The sequence below is a fragment of the Pinus tabuliformis genome, chromosome 6, assembly GCF_031772625.1.
Source record: "Pinus tabuliformis cultivar Carrire ecotype Pingquan chromosome 6, CPIR1, whole genome shotgun sequence".
Classification (NCBI taxonomy): domain Eukaryota; kingdom Viridiplantae; phylum Streptophyta; class Pinopsida; order Pinales; family Pinaceae; genus Pinus; species Pinus tabuliformis.
This window is the reverse complement of record NC_142292.1, coordinates 1,979,090,186-1,979,110,265: the sequence shown is the minus strand read 5'-3', so window position 1 is coordinate 1,979,110,265 and position 20,080 is coordinate 1,979,090,186. Positions and strand designations below refer to the sequence as shown.

General features: G+C 40.3%; 1 protein-coding gene across 2 annotated transcripts; it reads left to right on the top strand.

The window, feature by feature from the left end:
- Positions 1-791: 791 nt before the first annotated feature.
- On the top strand, positions 792-10,440 carry LOC149267135 (glycine-rich domain-containing protein 1-like). Of its 2 annotated transcripts, none has more exons than XM_089398205.1 (3): positions 792-1,241; positions 1,609-1,957; positions 9,398-10,440. In XM_089398205.1, the coding sequence occupies exons 1-2, from the start codon at positions 1,085-1,087 to the stop codon at positions 1,635-1,637; spliced, it is 186 nt and encodes a 61-aa protein (XP_089254331.1). In that variant the 5' UTR covers positions 792-1,084; the 3' UTR covers positions 1,638-1,957; positions 9,398-10,440. The 2 variants fall into 2 exon arrangements, with proteins under 2 accessions (XP_089254331.1, XP_089254325.1); XM_089398199.1 differs by having other exon boundaries at positions 793-1,241.
- The last annotated feature ends 9,640 nt before the right edge of the window (positions 10,441-20,080 follow it).

Sequence of the window (20,080 nt, the reverse complement as noted above, 5' to 3'; positions counted from 1 at the left end):
TTAGCAATTGCTATCCTCACTAAAAGAAGAAGGGGAAAAAAATGTTGAGTAAGCTGGAAATGAGTTTTATCCTTCTAAAAAAGTTGTTGGGCAAGCTAGAAATGAGTTTTAGGTTTTTAGCAATGTTTTTAACACAAAATACTTGATCAACCTAAATATTGAGATATTATATTGAAATTGTTCTTATAATCACCATACTAATGGAATCATTTAATTTTTGTATTCTTTAAGTCAATTCCTCAGAATTTAATAATTATGTATACATTTCTATAGTCTCTCAAATTGGTAAGTGGACATAAGTCCTTGAGTTTCCTTTCCCACAAACAAGAATATATCCCATATACCAATTTATTTTCTATCTCAAATTGATAAGTGGAGATAAGTCCTTAAATTCTTTATCTCACAAACAAAAATATATCCCACATACCAATTTATTTTCTATCTAAACAAGAATATGTCTTATATACTAATTTATTTTCTATCTTAACTAATCTTTCCAAAAAAAATATAAATTATCATTATTATATATACTTTCATGGTTAATAGTAATTATAAAGCAGATGGTAAATGGTAGCGATTCTTCCCATAATGACAAGTGAGTTGGTGCAAGATAACAATTTATTTTCTATTTAACTGATATTTCAAAAAAAAAAAATTGTAAATTATCATTATTATATACCTTAATTGTTAAGAGTAATTATAAAGCAAATGGTAGATGGCAGCCATTCTTTTTCAATAATAATAAGTATGTCTACCTTAATTCTTAATAGTGATTATAAAGCAGATGGCAACCATTCCTTCCATAATAATAAGTGAGTTCGTGCAGGATATCTTCCACCATTCAATTTGACAATTGTAGGCGATCTGGACTGACCTTCATGGATTCTGCGCATCCAAAAAGTAAAGGTTCATGAACCCATTACAAAATCTAATCTGAAGAACAGGCATTCATAGTAATCATGAATTATTATGTGTGTATAAATTGCAGACAGTTTTCATATTCAAACAACAAACATGAGTGCATAATAAGCTCGAAAGGAGTCTCAGAGAGAGGAGATCAAAAGATTTGGCAAATAACTTCATAATGGATAGTTTGCAGGAAGCCGAATGGAGGAAAGCTCAGGCCATGCACGTTACCTGTGACCTGGTGGCAGCAGCTAAAGCACAGCTTGTATTTCTTGCATCTGTGGATTGTATCCGTGCTTCTATCAAGGCCCTGGTGTGGAAAGAGCCATTCAGAGGTAATTTTTTTCCATGAAACTCATATCTATGAAATTATATGCATTGGAAGACTGGAGCGTAGCTAGATTGCAGTATGAATATTCTGGAAATCTGAGTTACAAGAGTGAAATCAAACAGGGTCTTTGCTACTGTGGGTCAGATTTTATAAATATTCCGGAATCTGTAATAAAAATAAGGATGCCCAATTTAAAAAGCTTTCTTAATTCGTGATAGTGGAATTTGTAATACTAAGAAAATTTATAAATGTTCTGGAATCTGTAATAGAAATAAAGATGCCCAATTGAAAAAGCTTTCATAATTCGGGATAGTTGAATTTGTAATACTAAGAAATTTCAACTATTAACTATTTTCCTGCATTGCCTGCAGGTATGAGAATTGCTGGCTTCCTTTGCTAGCCGGGGCCAAAGTTGAGACCACATTGGTTCCTCCTTTTGACTGTGAATGGGTGTGGCACTGCCACAGATACTGCAGCGGATTAAGCCCTGGAAAAGTATTAGTTACTAATGCTCTGCCCCCTGCTGAGAGGAATTCTGCCCTGGATGTGACAGCTAAACTGTGGGAAGATGCATATCCTAACGAACCATTTGCTTTGGATTTGGATGTATTCTGCTCTGCAAAGTCTAATTATACCCTACATCATCACCATATGAGCAACAGCAAAATCCAATATAATTTGGCCAGGGCCATGAGAAGGCAGCGATCCTTTTGGCAGCAGGTTAGTTTTCATTATCATTTTTTTTTTTTTTTTTAACAACATCGTCTACTTGTATATTATAAAACTTGTGATTCAAATCTCTATTACAAGACGGAGGGAGTTCCGAGAGATGATATTCAAAATTGGGTTCGCAGACCCGTAGTTCTCTAGACTCCTCTTAACTACACTTAAAACTGAACATAAACGGCTATAATTCCTTACAAAAGATCCTCCTATCCAGCTATATCTGCAGTGCATGAGGATTAGGGAGAGTGTTGGGTAACCGAGTCATCTGGGAGGGGTTCCCTCCTGCTCACTCTTGTTGAAGCTTCTCCTTGCTGACTTTCTGTTAAGGTGCGGAGATGATCTATTACTGCTTCCATGTGAATGCAGCGATCCTTGAGGTCTTCAATGTCTTTTTTCCTCTTCTCCAACTTCTTTCTTTTGGAGTTTCTGTCCGCATGAAAGTCTTCAGTTAGTTCTTGCACCTATTTCTTCAGGGCGTTTATCATAACCACGTGAGCCTTGCACATGTGACAATCTCTATTATTGAAGATGTTGTCCATTGGGTTCCTTGGTTGCTGCTGATTAGCTTGCTGGTTATTCTGATCAGCCATCTTGCTAAGAGCAATGTCTGCTTTGTCAAATGCTGGTGAGTTGGGCAGCTTGCCGATTATATGGCTGGACTGATTGCCTGAGGCAGAGTGTAGTTGCGTGCGCTGATGCTGGATGTGGACACTGTTTGGAAAACAATCTCGATAGTTAGTTTTATAAAAACCACAGCTAAAAGAAGGAGAGTATACCCTGCGCAGAGAGAGGCCGATTGTGTCTCCCTTCGAAGAGAAGTGTCGCTGATGACTGCTGCTACACTGTGCTGAGGACTGCCGACGGATGTTGTCCGCTGAGAGGGTCTCGGAGCTTTGATCCTCAATGCTGGCCTTGCTGCTGTGAAGGAGATCGCCTTGGCCCTTCCACCGGTTTGAAAGAGCTCTCTGTATGTCTCTGAGGTTATGAAGAAATGTGAGGACCTTGGTGTGCCTACTGAGATTATAAAGGCTGAGGCGGGCTTTCTCCCACTCGTGCTTGAGAGAAGAGGATCTGATCGTGTCTGTCGAGAAAGGATTTGTGATGATATTTCTCAGTCCTTGAAATCTGCCGCAGGCATGGGTGCGGTCCCGTCTTCTGTCAAATCCTGTTGTGTGTCCTGAGGAGCCCCTTTGGATTGCATCACTGCTCGGATCCTTAGACCGATTCCCCGTCCTGATTATCCAGTTGTGGCAGTCGAGAGAGATTATGAGAGTAGAGAATCGTTGTTGCCCTGATCGTATATCTCTAGTTGGATGCCTGAGGTGACCTGTGGTCAGAGACATGAGGGACAAGAAATGACTAAGGGATATCGTGCACATAGATTTCTTCGTTCTCCCTCACCTGGCCCGTGGGTCTTCTTATGGCCTTGTTGGCCAACTCATCTGCTGTCGTGTTGTGTATTCTGAGGACGTGTTTATATGTCACCTTGCTCATACCCCTGACTTGTTCCAGAATTCTTTCCTTTATTCTGTTCAGTGCGCATTGATTGAAGTTGTTCCCTGTGTTCATGGCTGCTATAAGGATGGCTGAGTCCCCCAACACGAGAAGGTCGTGAATGCCCATCTTCCATGCAATGGAGACCCCCAGAAGGAGGCTATATGCCTCTGCTTTGTTGTTTGACAAATTCCCCAAGCTCCATTCATAAGTGGCCATCGTTCTCCCTTGGGGGTCCCTTATTACTCCCCCTGCTCCAGCTATGCCTGGGTTGTTTTTAGAAGCCCCATCAAAGTGGAGCGTGTGCAGCTTTTGCCTTTGTATCCAATTGTTTACTTCCTCTTTTGTACCTCTAATCTTCCATTCCTTCTGTGCAGATCCTGTGATTAGCTTGCGTTTTGGAATTACCTTATAATTGAATTTTTGTACCCAATCCTTCACCTGCTCTACTGTGTAGTCAGGGTCTGCATGTTGGATCCCATTTGCTTCGATTGTTTCAGTTGTGAGCGCAATAGTTTTAGCCAAAATGCTTTGGACACTAGGCTTCTTATCTTTGAAAATGCTGGAGTTTCTGGCTAGCCATAACTGCCAGCAGAGGTTGGAAGGTATGCTGGACCAGAGTCTCTTGGCTAGGGACATGTTTTTGTTTGCGAAAGGGAAAAGTCTTCCCCAGCCTTTCTGAAGGAGAGGGATTTGATTTGGTAGTTCCCCAATCTCGAGAGGGCTGGTTATGAGCCTCCAGCAGGACGAGGCAATAGGGCACTCTATGAATAGATGGTTAAGACTTTCTTCCTCTTTCTTGCACATAAAGCAGATTGAGGGCCCCTGGATCCCCTTTTTTCTCAAGTTTTCTGCTGTGAGGAGCTTGCCATGGAGCAAGGTCCAATTGAAGAATTTGATCTTCGGTAGGCTCTCGATTTTCCAGACATTCTTATGATATTGCCAATTGTTTAAGATTGCTTGGTTTTGGAGCGCTTTATAGCCTTCCTTGACCGAATAATTGCCACCATTAGGATCCCATATGTAGCTGTCCTCTTTTTCTCTGCTTGAAGGCGCTGCTCCTGCCATTAAGAGTTTGAGATTAGTCCAAAGTTCCTTTAAACCATCCGGTAGTCGACTGATTTGCCATCCTTTCCATCTGTCCTGGTCCCAATTTGAGATGTCAAAGAGGTTTGTGAGATTTTTGTCCAGCATCCACTGTTGCAACGGCCTCAGGTGGAGGAGCTTTTCCTTGGCTTCCTGGCCCATTATTCTATCTCTCCATATGCTGGTTTGTTTCCCGTTGCCTGGGACTTTGGAGATGTGAGACTTGAGGAGAGGCAGAGTTTTCTTTATCAGCTTCCAGACCGGGGTGCAATGCCTTTCTATGATTGTGTCTGAGAGTATATTGCTGTTGCTTCCATTCAGGTACTTCCTTTTGAGGACCTCTGCCCACCAGGTGCCCTTTTCAGTTAAAATTCTCCATATTAACTTAAATCCCATTGCCAAGTTTGCAAGTCTAGGGACTCTAATTCCCAAGCCTCCTTTTTCAATGGGAAGGATGACTTTTTCCCATTTTACAAGGCTGAATTTCTTCGTTTCTTGCTTTCCTCCCTTCCAAAGGAAGCTTCTGAGGATCAACTCCAAATGCTTGTGGATGCTTGAGGGGGCAAGCGTTATGGCGAATTGGTAGATAGGGAGGGCAGATAGGATGGATTTAATTAGGATAGTTCTACCAGCCAGATTGAGCCAGTGCATCCCCCAACCTTGAAGCTTCCCTCTCATCTTCTCAACTAGTTTGACCCATACTTCACTTTTGATTGACTCTCTTGCAAGCGGAAGTCCTAAGTACATGAAGTATGACCAGCTCGATTGGGCTGGGATTTCTAGTATCAGAGAGATTCTTTGAGTTATATATCTTGGGACATTCCATGTGTATATCTTGCATTTGTTGTTATTTAATTTACCCCTTGAGGCTTGTAGGAAGAGGTCCAGGATGGCCTTGAATCTCCTTGCCATAAGGCTAGAGGCTCCACCTATTAGCAGCGTGTCGTCTGCAAATAGGGAATGGTTGATCCCTTTAGCTCCTCTTATTATGTCCACTCCCGTTATTTCCTTTAGCCTTCTTTTGTTTTCCAGGTGTAGGCTTAAGGTTTCCGCCATGATAATATAGAGGAAGGGGGAGAGAGGGCAGCCCTGCCTCAATCCTCTAGTGCTTTTAAAAGCCCTGCAAGGCCTCCCATTGATTAGCGGGGCTGTCCAATTCTGAGAGACACATGCCATGACCTTGTTGATGAAGAGCCTTGAGACCCCAAATTTTGCAAGCACATTCTCCAAAAATGAGTGGTTTACCCTATCAAATGCGCTGGCCATGTCCAGCTTTATAATCATGCCTTTCTCCTTTCTAGCTATACTGCTGTGTATTGCCTCTTGTATCAAAATTACATTATCAGTAATGTGTCTCTTTGGGAGGAATCCACCTTGGTTGTCCGAAATAATTGAGGGTAGGAGTTGTTTCAGCCTGTTTGCCAGAATCTTTGAGATTATTTTATACGAGACATTGCATAGAGAGATAGGTCTGAACCTATCAAAGGATTGAGGGCTTGGCTCTTTAGGGATGAGGGCAAGAAACGAGGATTTAACGCTGCTGCCCAATTTGTTTTTTTTGTGGAAGTTTCTCACCATTCTGAGAAAATCTTTTTTTATGATTTCCCAATGAGTTTTATAGAAACTTACCGTGAAACCGTCCGGCCCTGGGGCTTTGTCGAGGGGCATGCTGTTAATGGACCATTCCACCTCTTCTGTGGATATCTCTTTGTCCAAATCGCAATTCTGAGCTTCTGTAACCTTCTTTTCGATGATGTTGATGAAATCTGGGATATCTTCATACTGCGGATCAGCTGAGAGCAGCGTTTGGAAATGATTTGAGGCAGCGTCCTTTATTTCCTCTCGATCTGTGATCTCTTTCTCATTGAAGGTTATCTTGCCTATATTATTTCCAGCTCTTCGGACCTTGAGACAGTTATGAAAGAACGATGTATTTTTGTCCCCCGAGTTGAGCCAGAGGCATCTGGACTTTTGCCTTAACTCTTCCTCTTCATTTCGATGCTGGTTGTATAAAGCTTTGTTTAGCTCACCTTCTATTCTTTGATCCTCCTCCGTTTCTTGTATTGTCTCCTTATCCTGGTTCCATTTCTCCAGATTTCGTTGCAGCTCGTTTTTAACCCTCCTTTCCTCATTAGCATAGTTTCTCGCCCATTTTTTTATGGCCATCCTTACTTGTTTAATTTTTGATTCCCATACAAAATGGGGAGATCCTATTATCTCAGTCCTCCAAGTTTCTTTCACCAGGGATTTGAAATCCTCATTGGCATCCCAGACCTTGTTATATTTGAAGGGAAGCGGCCCCAGGTCCTCCTCTTTTTCTAAGTGCAGTGCCACAGGCTTGTGGTCCGAAGTGTATCCCTGTATGATTGAGCTGTGGATCCTTTGAAAGTTGATTGCAGCACTTTCTTGAACAAGAATTCTATCAAGTCTCTCTTTAATATTACTCCTTCCTGTCCTCTTATTTGACCACGTATATCGCCCATTTTGTGGAGGGATATCTATGAATTTGTGAGCTTGGATGATTTCCTCCAATTTGTCTCTGAGTGGGTCTGTGAAATACTTCCCTCCGAGTTTTTCCTCTGCGTTCCTAATTAGATTCAAGTCTCCTCCAAGGAAAATTTTCTCCCCTTGTGAGGTCTCTATGTCTGCTTTCAGAGAATCCCAACATTCGACCTTGTCTCTGAAGTGGGGGGGTGCATACACATTGTAGATTGTGAGTTCCTCCTTCTGGTCTGTGCTTTGCATGTCGATTCTGATCCACCATCTGCTTTGGATATTACTGATGAGAGTCCAATTGCTTTTTTTCCATAATACTCCTATGCCTCCTGAAGCTCCTAAGGCGCTCGTGGCTATTCCTTCATACCTTCTGTTTTTTGAAATGCTGTGTTGAAATTCTTGGTCGCTGATTTTGGTCTCCTGGAGTAGGAGGAAGTCTGGTTGTTCTGATTTAATTAGATCTCGGACTGCGTTTGTCTTAAGGGAGGAGCCCATCCCCCTACAGTTCCAAGAGACCAAAATCATCATTTACCTGTTTTGTTGTGGTTCCCGCTTTTCTCCTTCGCCTTCTCGCCGATTCCCCTGTTCTTGTCCAGATATGTATCTATTGGTTGTTGAGTTCCTGTGGTCATCTCTTTTGCTGCATTCTCATCTCTTATCTCCTTGTTTGACTTTCTTCCAGCTTTCCTTGGGGGATCCGTGGCTACAATGTTTTCCTTTGTTTTGTTTCTTGTTATGATCCTTTCCACTGTGTGAGGAGGGGAAGCCTGAGGTGGGGAGGAGGGGGGGGTTCTGATGCACTTGGGGGATGGAGGGGGAGATGAGGGTTCCTCTGAGGCTAGGGTTTCAAAAGGGTTGGAGGATGAGGGGATGGATTGGTCTATGCTTGCGGGGACAGAGGGGGGGGGAGGGGTTTCAGAGAGGGGTGCCTCTGGTTCTGGGGGAGGGTTTGATTTCTTTTTTTTCCTGACAACTTCCCATTCTTCCTCTTGGGATTCAGGGTTGGCGTTAGTTTCTGATCTAGCTTTAGAACACCTATTTGCGAAATGACCATATTCATGACATACCTTACATTTGAAGGGGAGTTGCTCGTAGTCCACCTGTTGAATATGCGTCCACTGATCCACTCTGAGTTTGACTGCTTCTGGTAGCCCTTTTCCCAAGTCCACTTCAACACAGATCCTAGCACATGCATGCATGTTTTCTTTTGGTTCCGATCTGTCCACATACTTTCCTATTGCGTTTCCGATTGCTCTGACTGATTCGTCTGCCCAGCAGTGAAGCGGCAGGTGCGGAAGGCGAACCCAAACGGGGACTGCATTGGGGACGTCCATTTCTGGGTCGAAGTCCGGGGTCCAGCGATTGAGATACAGACCTCTGGTGTCCATGAAGTATGGTCCATTCCTGAAAATTAGATTTCGGTCCTCAATTGTTTCGAAGAGGAAGGTGAAGAAGCCTCTTCCACAAAACCGTATCGCTATTTTCCCCTGAACCATGGCGTTCCAGTTTCTTTCCACCCAACGCTGAACCGTTCTGGGGGAAGGCCATAACCCCGTGAACTGTCCAACCAGCCCACGTTCTGCCAAGGCAACAGCGGATCTCCTTGGGAGGGTTGGGGGGAGAGGGATTTCCGGGATTTCGTCAAGCTTCTTAATAAATTTTGTGGCAGTGGGTCGGATCCTTTCAGCGTTGTTCTCTGGAATGAGTGTTGCAAAAGCTTTCTCCATGTCAGCTTGTCCAGATCCTGGGGAGCCCATCGTATCCGAGTCGCTCCAACGAAGACGGAAGGGAGGGGGAATGAGCAGGAGGCCCAGCAAGAAGAGAGGAGCGGGAGGCTGCCCACGGGGGCAGCGCGAGCTGAAAGAGGCTGGGCAGATGGCCCAGAGCGCAGGGGAGGCGGGTAAAGGGCGGGAAGGCATGCAGCAGAGGCTGCGGCCCGGCAGCGGGCCTGCCAAAAGCTCAGGTCGCAGGGTTTCCAGCGGCAGGGGACTCCATCGCTCCAGCGCCGTGCACTTTTTTAGTTTTCATTATCATTGATTTAAGTACTGGTATAGAATTATCTTCTAGATTTGATATATTGAGATTATTGTTGCTGATCTTTGGAATTATCAAGTGTGGTTTATTATCACTTTGTCCAGAAGATCAATCACACAATATGGTTTATCATCAATTTATCCAGAAAATCAATCACACACTATAATTCGAAACTCGGACCATAATAATCTTAATGTAATTAACCCGGAAAATGAATTTGAAATTAATTCTAATCACAAAAGCTTAGCTTAATTTCAGAAATTTAGATATATGTAATGCTTGTTGCAGTATCTAAATTCTTTTTGTCTTGGCTTTGGATGGCAGGTATCATTGCCACATATGGCAGATGAAAGGCTTCTAAGAGTAGCAGAAGAAATATACAGAGGATATATGTACCTCATCAAGAAATCAATTTCGGTTGAGTCTTGTTATGTGCCGACCTACGACATAGAATTAATGTGGCGCTCTCACCAGTTGAATCCTGTGGCTTATAGGAAGGACACAGTTGAGTTCCTTGGAAAAATTTTGCAACATGACCAAGATATTCACACTGATTCTCACACAAGGCATGGAGAAGCATTTGCAGAAACCAGAAAGCAATGGGAAAGTGTATTTGGTCAGCGTTATTGGAGGGCTGGAGCCATGGGCAGAGAAGGACTAGTTATACCGCGTCATAGTAATTGTCAAATCCAGGTTGATGATACACAGTCATAGTAATTGTCAAATCCAGGTTGATGATACACAGCAGAGTATGCAGTTGATGTTGGAGGTGGTCAGAGCAAGACATGTGAAGGAGGATACTGGTAGTCTCTTTGTTCACTATTATATACAAAATGCTGGTGGTACTGTGACAATGAATACTAGGCCAGTGTTGGCTCCGTCACATCCAGAGTGGAGAGAGACATTATCAGTGGAATGCACTTCAGGCGTAGAAAATGGGGATCTGGTATCAAAGCTTAGACCTGAGTTTCTTGTGTTTGAAATAAGGTGCAGAAGCGGATCAAGCCTGTTAGAGAAGCATGAGAGGCTCCAAAATCATTGGAAGGGTCCAAGTTGCATGGCAGGAATTATTGGAATAGGAAAGGTTATCAATGGAGAACTGGTTCCCATTGGTCACGGAAAGAAAGGGCAAAGCTGAATGATTCCTGCAAGCCACCTAGTCTGCATGTTGCACTGTCAATCACACCTCCTGTTGCAGCGATCAGGTCTTCAATTTGGCCACTGCCGCCTCTAGAAAAGAGGAGGATTTCCCACAGGCAAGGGAGGAAGGTCTCATCAGTTCCCAGTGGCAACATAGTACACACTGGGGAGTCATTTGCAATGGCCTTAGCAGCTTTGAGTGGCGGATCATCCTTCAATCCCACAGAGGGGTGTATAACCTATTTTCTTTATTATATTTTAATATTTTTCATCGGAATTAGAATTTTTAGAAAATCTGTGAAAGATGTGTTGCAACTGTTATATAAGATATAAGTATTTCATAAATATCACAAACAGACTAGTTACAATATATCTCTAGATAATATGACAAATAGGCCAGTTACAACATATCTCCAGACCCATATAGTTGGGAAACAAATTATTCACCAAACCATTTAAGCAAACATCGTTTAATTCATTTACAAAATATTTCGACCATTATTCTTTGTAAACATTTTGAAGAACTATTTAGTTTTTTTAACAATTTATTTCCAAATTATTCTAATATGAGTTACTTGGGCATGATCGACCGGTTTAAAATTACAATTTGTTCATGGCATCAGGCTTCTGCCCAGTTTCAATGGTAGAATAAGGATTTGGATAGTTAGTCAGACATACAATTGTGCATTCACAACAAACAAAGGTTCGTGTATGCACAACAAACAAAGGTTTGTGTTTTTCCATTTTAATGGAAACTAAATTCCAAGATTTCAGAAGAAATATTGTGTACCTTTGGGATACTTGGGTTAAATAACAAGGACTTGAGATATAAGTTGAAAAAGGGTGACCTTATAGCAAAATGTATGGTCAAAAAGAGACAATATGAGGTCCTAACAGAAAACATGGAAAAGGATTTGTAGGGGGGTGTCTCCTTCATTTATGACCCCTTTCCTCGAATCCTCCATCAGCAACTCGGAGCACAAACAGTCACATTGATGCATCCAAGGGGTAGCTGAGCAAGTAAAGAAAGAATGTTGTTTATCTCCAGTTCTGAGAAACCGAGCTCCTTGATTTTAGGAGGATTGTTGGAGGACTCCATTTGTATAAATAGGGGGGCTTAGAGCCTTAATAGGTTAGCCAGTCATTAGTAGAATTTTCGCATTTTTGTGCAGCATTTGTTCAACTCATTTTTGAGTTTCTTTTTGTGGACAGTTCATGTAATGTGACTATTATTTTTGATAATGAAGATGAAACAGTTTTTGAGCCAACACTGATCTCTTTCAGAGGGCTGAAGCTTTTGGGTTAGGGCCCAACCCAAGCTGCTCAGCACCTCTTGCTTTGTACTTATATGTTTTTTTGTTTCAGTTCATGAGTTAATTTCTGTTATATAGATTTATTTTACCTTGTTTAGAATAGGTTGCTTTTGATGGTTTGCATAGATGTTTTTGTTTTAGCTGTAGGAATTCAGAGGCACAGCAAATCAATTAAAACACACAGCAAAATAAATTAAGCACATAAACACAGTTTTTAACGTGGTTCACCCAACCAATCTGGGCTACGTCCACCAAACATAGGCATCAGGAATTTATTAATCAAATCAGGAGATTACATCATGAAATCCTCACACTCTCTTATCAAACATCCGAATGGTTGCCTGTTATATAGCCTAGAGAATCTAACAGCCTCATTAATTCCCTCACATCAAATATAGGAGGCATTAACTCCCTCCCAACAACCTAGAGTTAATCTAGGACCTGAATTCCTATTGTTGTCACCAGCTCAGATTTTTCCTATTTCATTACAAACAGAAAATCTCAACAATCTCCACCTTGACAACAATTCGCCTGATGCCCTGTTATTATTATTTTATCTTTTCTGCAAGCCAAGAGAAGCCAAACACCAGCGTAGCTTCTCCAACAAAACTGGTTTCGTGAACATGTCTGCACAGTTCTCCTTTGTAGGCACCTTTTCAAGAGAGACTCCTCTTTCAGTGATAACCTGTCTTACAAAATGATATTTGATTGGAATATGCTTTGATTTACTATGATAGGCCGGATTCTTAGCCAAATGTATTGCAATTTGACTGTCACAAAGTAACCTGATGTTTTCCTGTAACCTACCAAACTCAGCAAGCAAACCTTTCAACCAAACCGCCTCTTTGCAAGCATGAGAAGCAGCAATGTATTCTGCTTCAGTAGTGGATAAAGCAACAATATTCTGTAGCTTTGACATCCAGCTTATAGCTCCACCTGCAAAAGTAAAGACGTACCCTGAAGTTGATCTTCTCTTATCCAAATCACCTGCAAAATCGGAATCAACATATCCGCAAACAAATTCACTACTCTTATTTTAAGAAATACAATAACTACTTGTGCCTCTCAAGTACCGAAGCACCCATTTTACTGCGGACCAGTGCTCTTTACCTGAATTTGCCATGTACCTGCTGACAAGCCCAACTGCATGTGAAATATCTGGTCGAGTACAAACCATCGCATACATTAAACACCCTACTACATTGGCATATGGAATTCGAGACATATAATCATTTTCTTCATTTGTATTAGGACATAAACGCGAAGAAAGATTAAAATGGGAAGCTAAAGGGACTGACACAGGCTTCACATTATTCATACCAAACCTCAAAAGTATTTTCTCAACATACTTTTGTTGTGATAGCCATAGCTTACCATTGCTCCTGTCTCTGAAAATCTCCATGCCCAAAATCTGTCTTGCGGCTCCTAGATCTTTCATATCAAATGTCCTTGCCATCTGAGTCTTCAACCTGTTGATTTCTTCAATGCTTTTGCTTGCTAAAAGCATATCATCAACATACAACACTAAGATAATGAACATGCCATTATTTAATTGCTTAAAGTAAACACAATGATCATATTCACTTCTTACATATTTCTGACTCAACATGAAAGAATCAAACTTCTTATACCACTGCCGAGGCGACTGCTTCAGGCCATATAATGACTTCTTGAGCCTGCAGACAAATTTCTCATTGCGATGCTGAACAAACCCTTCTGGTTGTTCCATATATATTTCCTCACCTAAATCACCATGTAGAAATGCAGTCTTAACATCTAATTGCTGCAACTCCAAATCAAACAAAGCCACTAATGCTAACTCAATTCTAATTGAAACAATTTTAACCACTGGTGAAAATATCTCATGAAAGTCTATGCCAGCTTTCTGAGAAAACCCTTTTGCAACCAGCCTCGCTTTGTACCTGTCTTCCGTATCATTCACTCCCCGTTTCAGCTTGAACACCCACTTGCATCCCATAGTTTTCCTGCCTTTGGGAAGTTCGACCAGATCCCACGTGCCATTCTTACCTAAGGCCATCATTTCTTCCTTCATAGCTGCTTTCCACTTGTCACTATTCGAACCTTCTACAACTTCCTAATAACACAAAGGTTCATCATCATTAGCGATCAAAGCAACTGAAGTAACATGATCATCATACCTTCTCGAAGGGCGTTTGATCCTTGTAGACCTCCTTAAGAAAGTTTCTGGTGCTTCCATAATTGGCTGTCTATCAATTGTAGGAATTTCTTCATGATCGCCATCTGAGACCTGTTCATGTCCTCCATCTGAACCCTGTTCATAATCTGATTCTGAAACCTGTTCATGACTAGAATCTGAACTATGGTCGTTATGACTATCATTAGAAATGCTGTCAAACTAAATATGCTGGAAATCAGATACATCATCTTGTTTCAATCTTCTATCTACATCTAACTGTACAAGAGAGGATTCATCAAACTTTACATCTCTGTTAATGATGATTTTGCGGGTAGTAGGATCCCACAATCTAAATCCCTTTGTTCCATCACCATACCCAACAAAGATATACCTTTTCGATTTCGGATCTAATTTAGTTCGCTGATGTTTAGGCACTAGAGCATATGCATCAAAACCAAACACTTTGAGTTTAGAATAGTCACAAGGGTGTCCTGTCCATACCTCTTGCGGAACCTTGCAGCGTATTGCCGTTGATGGAGATCGGTTTATCACATAACAAGTTGTTGCCACTGCTTCCGTCCACAGCTCCTTTTGCAACCCGACGTTACTCAGCATACACCTTGCTCTCTCTAGAAGAGTCCTATTCATGCGTTCAGCAACTCCATTCTGCTGAGGAGTATAAACCGTGGTCTTATGTCTTTCAATCCCTGCATCCTTGCAATAGCTGTCAAATTCCTTGGAGGAAAACTCACCACCATTGTCAGTTCTTAAACATTTTATAGTTCTACCAGTGTTGTTTTCTACCAATGCTCTAAACTGCTTGAAAACTGTAAAAACATCAGACTTCTTTTTCAACATGTAGACCCATACTTTCCGAGAAAAGTCATCAATAAACGATACAAAATATGACGAGCCACCATATGACGCTGTAGGAGCTGGACCCCACACATCTGAATGGATATAATCAAGTATGCCTTTACTAGTATGTTTGCCTGTTTTAAACTTTTGTTTACTTTGTTTACCAAACAGACAATGTTTACAAAAATCCAATTTTCCAGATCTTAGATTAGGAAGTAACTTTCGGTCAGCCAAAATTTTCAATCCTCTTTCACTCATATGCCCCAATCTTTGATGCCATAAGTGAATGGAACTACTGTCATGTTCAGACACAGACACATGATCTGACCCAGTTCTACCTTCTAACTGGAATAGATTTCCTACTTTCTTAGCTTTCATAACTAGTAAGATGCCTTTATAGATTTTCATAACTCCACCTTGAATTACAGTTTTATATCCATTTGAATCAAGTGCTCCTAATGAAATCAAATTTTTCCTTAAATCTGGTACATGCCTTACATCAGTTAATATTTTTGTTGTCCCATCAAACATTTGCAGTTGTATGCTCCCAATTCCCACAATATTACATGTTACATCATTACCCATGTACACAACACCATCATCAATTGATCTATATGTTTTAAACCAATCTTTATGAATACACATGTGGTTAGATGCCCCGGAATCTAACAACCAATGTTGATCATGTTTTGAAATATTAACTGACAATACCTCATCACTCATACCTGAACCAGATACTGAACCTGTATCTGTGGTGTTGGCTTCCTTCTTTTCTGTCGAAGAGCCTTCTTTAGCAGCCTGCTTTCGCTTCCAGCAATCCTTTTTTAGATGTCCAGCCTTGCCACAATGCCAGCACTTCACCTTTGGCTTCTTTCCTTTGGACTTCGAACGAGAGTCACTATGCTTTCCCCCGGAGTGTCTCTCTCGTGAGCGACCTCTGGCCATCATTACCTCTGATGTAGAGGTATCTGCATTCGACCTCTTCCTCGTCTCCTCAGCCAACAAGGCTCCAACAACATCATCAAACTCAAGGATATCTGATGTACTAAAGCTTATGGAAGTAACAAAGTGATCCCACGATTCAAGCAAAGAACATAATAGAGTTATTGCCTTATCCTCTGAATCAAATTTCAGATCTAGACTGTCTAATTGCACCAATAAGGTATTAAAAACATTCAGGTGATTAGCAATTGAGGTACCTTCTTTCATCCGCAAACCGTAAAGCTGCCATTTCAGGAGAATCCGGTTTGTCAAAGATTTCGTCATATAGAGCTTCTCAAGATTTGACCACAAGCCTGCGGCGGTTTTCTCTGACACAATGTTGAACAGAACATCGTCCGCCAGACATAACCGAATTGCGCTCAGAGCTCTATCGTCCATCTCATCCCATTCATCCTCCGTCATGGAAGGAGGTCTTTTGTTTTTCCCCAACAGTGCTTTCGCCACACCTTGTTGAACCAGCAGATCGTGCATCTTCACCTTCCAAATCTCAAAATTATTCTTGCCATTAAATTTCTCAATTTCAAACCGGGCACTTTGAGTTTTCGCCATTTGTATCAACAAAAAACACAATAATCTCCAATATCCAACCAACAATTTAAAAAAAAATTACCTATGCCTTTGTTTTTACATAACAAAGAACAAACCTGCCTATGCCTTTACAAAAAAAAACTGCCTTATTGCTGTGCAAAATTCCAGTATATAAACTGAGTATCAAACTCAAGAGAGATGCACAGCTAAATTAAATAAACCTCTGTGCTTTGTGCCAATCCCAGCACACCATATATACAACGCATATATTAAAAGAACAACAACACAGTGCACGTATTCAATTTACCAGGCAGTTTTACATATGAACGCTGTTTCTTAAAACATATATCCATGCCGTTTAAAAAAAAATATATCCACGCTGATATAAATCCATACCCCCGCTGTTCTAATATAAATTCACACCGTTTTTCTTAATGCTTTTGAACCTTTTGTATTAAAAATAGTTCACACCGTTTTTCTTAATGCTTTTGAACCTTTTGTATTAAAAAATAGTTCACATCGTTTGTATTAACGCACCTTTTTTTTTAAATATGTATTAATGCTGTTTACCTCCATCTGCACGCAGGTGTCACCGCACGCAACAATATATTCACAATATATTCATTCCACTGCACGCAGGTTTTATATCCACTCCACGCAGTTTGTGTATACCAGATCCACGCCGGTTTGAAATGTATCCACGCTCAGCGCGCAGGGCAACGGACGGCTCCAGCAATCCACGTTATGCAGCCACAGCAATCGATTACAAACAGCGCACGCAACAATCGATTTCTCCACCACAGCAACGATGTTGGACACCTCCAGTCAAACGCACCAACAACAATCAATCTCAGCACCTCCAACATGCTCTGATACCAATTGTTGGAATTCAGAGGCACAGCAAATCAATTAAAACACACAGCAAAATAAATCAAGCACATAAACACAGTTTTTAACGTGGTTCACCCAACCAATCTGGGCTACGTCCACCAAACATAGGCATCAGGAATTTATTAATCAAATCAGGAGATTACATCATGAAATCCTCACACTCTCTTAGCAAACATCCGAATGGTTGCCTGTTATATAGCCTAGAGAATCTAACAGCCTCATTAATTCCCTCACATCAAATATAGGAGGCATTAACTCCCTCCCAACAACCTGGAGTTAATCTAGGACCTGAATTCCTATTGTTGTCACCAGCTCAGATTTTTCCTATTTCATTACAAACAGAAAATCTCAACATTAGCTGCTCAAGTAGGTTAATGCAGTGATAGGCTAAGATTCAGAAAGACCAACAGTGGGCCCTAATCTCCTTTCTCCTTTTCTAGGATCATGATTTGAGGTTTTGGCACCATTGCTGCCACTAAAAACACAGTTTTTCTCTTCCATGCAATTTCTAGTGTGATGACTTGATTCTAAAATTAATGCGTTGCTTCAGATTCAGTTGCCTAGATCATTTCCTGTTCTTTTACAATAGATCTCTTTGCATGCTTTTCTGTTCAAAGGTTACTGTTCAGCTTTTTCTGTTTGTAGGTCAAAAATTAGGTCAAGCTAGAGAAATTTATGTTTTCACGGTATAGCTAGTCTTTTCTTTGATTAGTTTTTGTAAGTAGATGTGCAAATCTCTTGCAGGACACCTCAGCTCACCATACATCCATAAAACAGCCAGCATCAGCTCACCTCTCACAAATTTTCCAAGTCATTCACAACATTTCACCAATCTACCCTAATTTCTGTATTTTTCTCCATAAGCTTCCCTCCTGCCATTTGGACAAATCTAACCATCATGTTCCCTCTTGATCTTCCTTGACAAGCTTTAAACACCTCAACACCTTCATCTAGCCTTTAGTTATCCTTTCCCACCATTTTTCCACCTTCAAAACCTCAAAAAATAGCTCTCGGTCTCCCCTTGTAGATCCCCTATAGCCTCCTGTAGAATTTCCTGTAAGTGATTTTTCAAAGTCCGATTGCAGGGGAAGTCTTCAGAAGGGTACTAGGGACTTCTTAGGATCTTTCTACACCTTCCTCCAACTCTACAAAAACCAAATCCATCCTCCATCGCCACCAAACCTCTGCTACAATCACAAACAGATAAATTACAAACATAATAATTTCACATAAAAACACTCAAAAACACAAAAAGATGTTTTCTTCTCATTGCCTTTCAGAAATAGCTTGAATAGATGCAATTTACCTTTTCAGTAGTCAATATCACTCATTTTATCAATTTTCATCTCTTTTCCTGCAAAAGTAGGGTTAGTTGAAAAAATTAAGGTTTGCTAGGGTTTGCGTTACACTTCAGTCTTCTTTCTTTTTTCTGCAAGTAGAATAGTCTCTGTAGAGCTAGCTTTCTTTCATCACAATTAAAAGCTTATTGTGAAAACTCATAGAAGTTGGCTTAAACTTTTAGTGATCTTGTGTCAACTAACCAAGTGACAGCGTGCGGTGAGAGCTAGTACTTGTGCATACAATACCATCACTTCCAAATTTGTTACGAACTACCAGATTGATAAAAGTAAAGTAGGAAGCCCCAGGAAGTTGCAGCATTATTGCTGCAATACTTGTGCTCACCTTTAGAGACTATAAGAATATATCTTTTAATGGTTGTTTATTGTTTGAAGTAATGAATGAATTTTAATTTAATCCAAATAAATTAGGAAAATTTTAAAAATGAAAATTTATATTTAAAATGTAAATATTTTACAATATTTTCAAATTTTTTTGTAAAAATTAATATAATTTTATTAAATTTTAATAAATTATTTATTTATTTTAAATTTAATTCTGAATTTAATTTAACATTGGAATTTTTTTTTAATCATACGACTACACTTTAATTAACCATTTTCTTTTTTTTTAAGCATCCAACCAAATAATATTGATTGAGAAAATCATGAAGTGGAATTAAATGAAACCTCTCATCACAGTGCCACCTCAAAAAAAAATTGTGGGATGCAAACAAAACGGAATATCTAATTGAATGCAAGTCAGTTTGTGGATGATGATCACATTCAATAAGGCAACCAATATTTAAAGGGCTATTGACTCATTAACGCTGAGTAGCTGTATATGCTTATAACCAGACAGGATAATGTATTTACTTAAATCAAATTGTAAGCCCATACAGTCCCAACGCATTAATAATCAATAACACAGTAAATATTAGTGACCATTTAAAAAAGTAAGTGAAAAACGTGGAGAAACTAAATAGAAAAATAAAATATAGTGGAAGCCTTCCAGGACCAGAGGATGAGGATCGGCCCCCCAAAAGGTGAAATGCATTAAACAAGCCATACCGTACACAGGATTAGAATTTATTTCAGTCCACACCAGTTGTAATCCTAAGGCCAGAAGCTCTCCCATTCATCAAGCTGTGTTGCACAAAGTAAATGATGGACAATAAAGAAATCCAAGGTAGAAGATGGAGCAGCTGGCTATGGATGGGCTATCGGTTGATTATAGTATTTTGAGAACTGTCATATTTCACAGTGCAATATTTTATGAATTTTCTGCAGTCAGCTTCCTTTTTATCGACATGTGGGTCGCTCTCATGAAAGATCTCATGCATATTTTAACAGGATAGTTATCGTTATCAATCTCCCCTCGGCTGCAACAGTTTCAACCCTTTCCCCATAAAGTGTGACTGTACATTTTTCTTTGTAATCATGAGAATACAATATCATGCACATTTTTCTTTGTAACGGAAAAAGAATATAATCATGGCTGTCACAATTTGCTAGTGTGTGATCTCTTGCTGGGGAGCAGAATCTCTGTAACGAAGTATGATTATAATCATGGCTGTCACGATTTGATGGATAGTTTGTGATCTGCCATTCAATGTAGTTTGAGTGGAGTTTAATGGTGTTTTTGTTTTTTTTTTTTTTTTTTTAATAAGAATTTACATATTTAAAATCAAAATGGAGAGACAGAGTATACATATTTATAGTTAACAAATCCAAATTCTAACTGTTAATTCTAATTTGATTCCATATAGAAATTTTTCTA

What these genes read in the sequence shown, in the direction of transcription:
- LOC149267135 (XM_089398199.1), top strand. Translation starts at nt 1,889, where the DNA reads ATGAGCAACAGCAAAATCCAATATAATTTGGCCAGGGCCATGAGAAGG. An exon ending in AGCGATCCTTTTGGCAGCAG is followed by an intron (nt 1,958 to 9,397) that starts GTTAGTTTTCAT and finishes TTTGGATGGCAG; the next exon opens with GTATCATTGCCACATATGGC.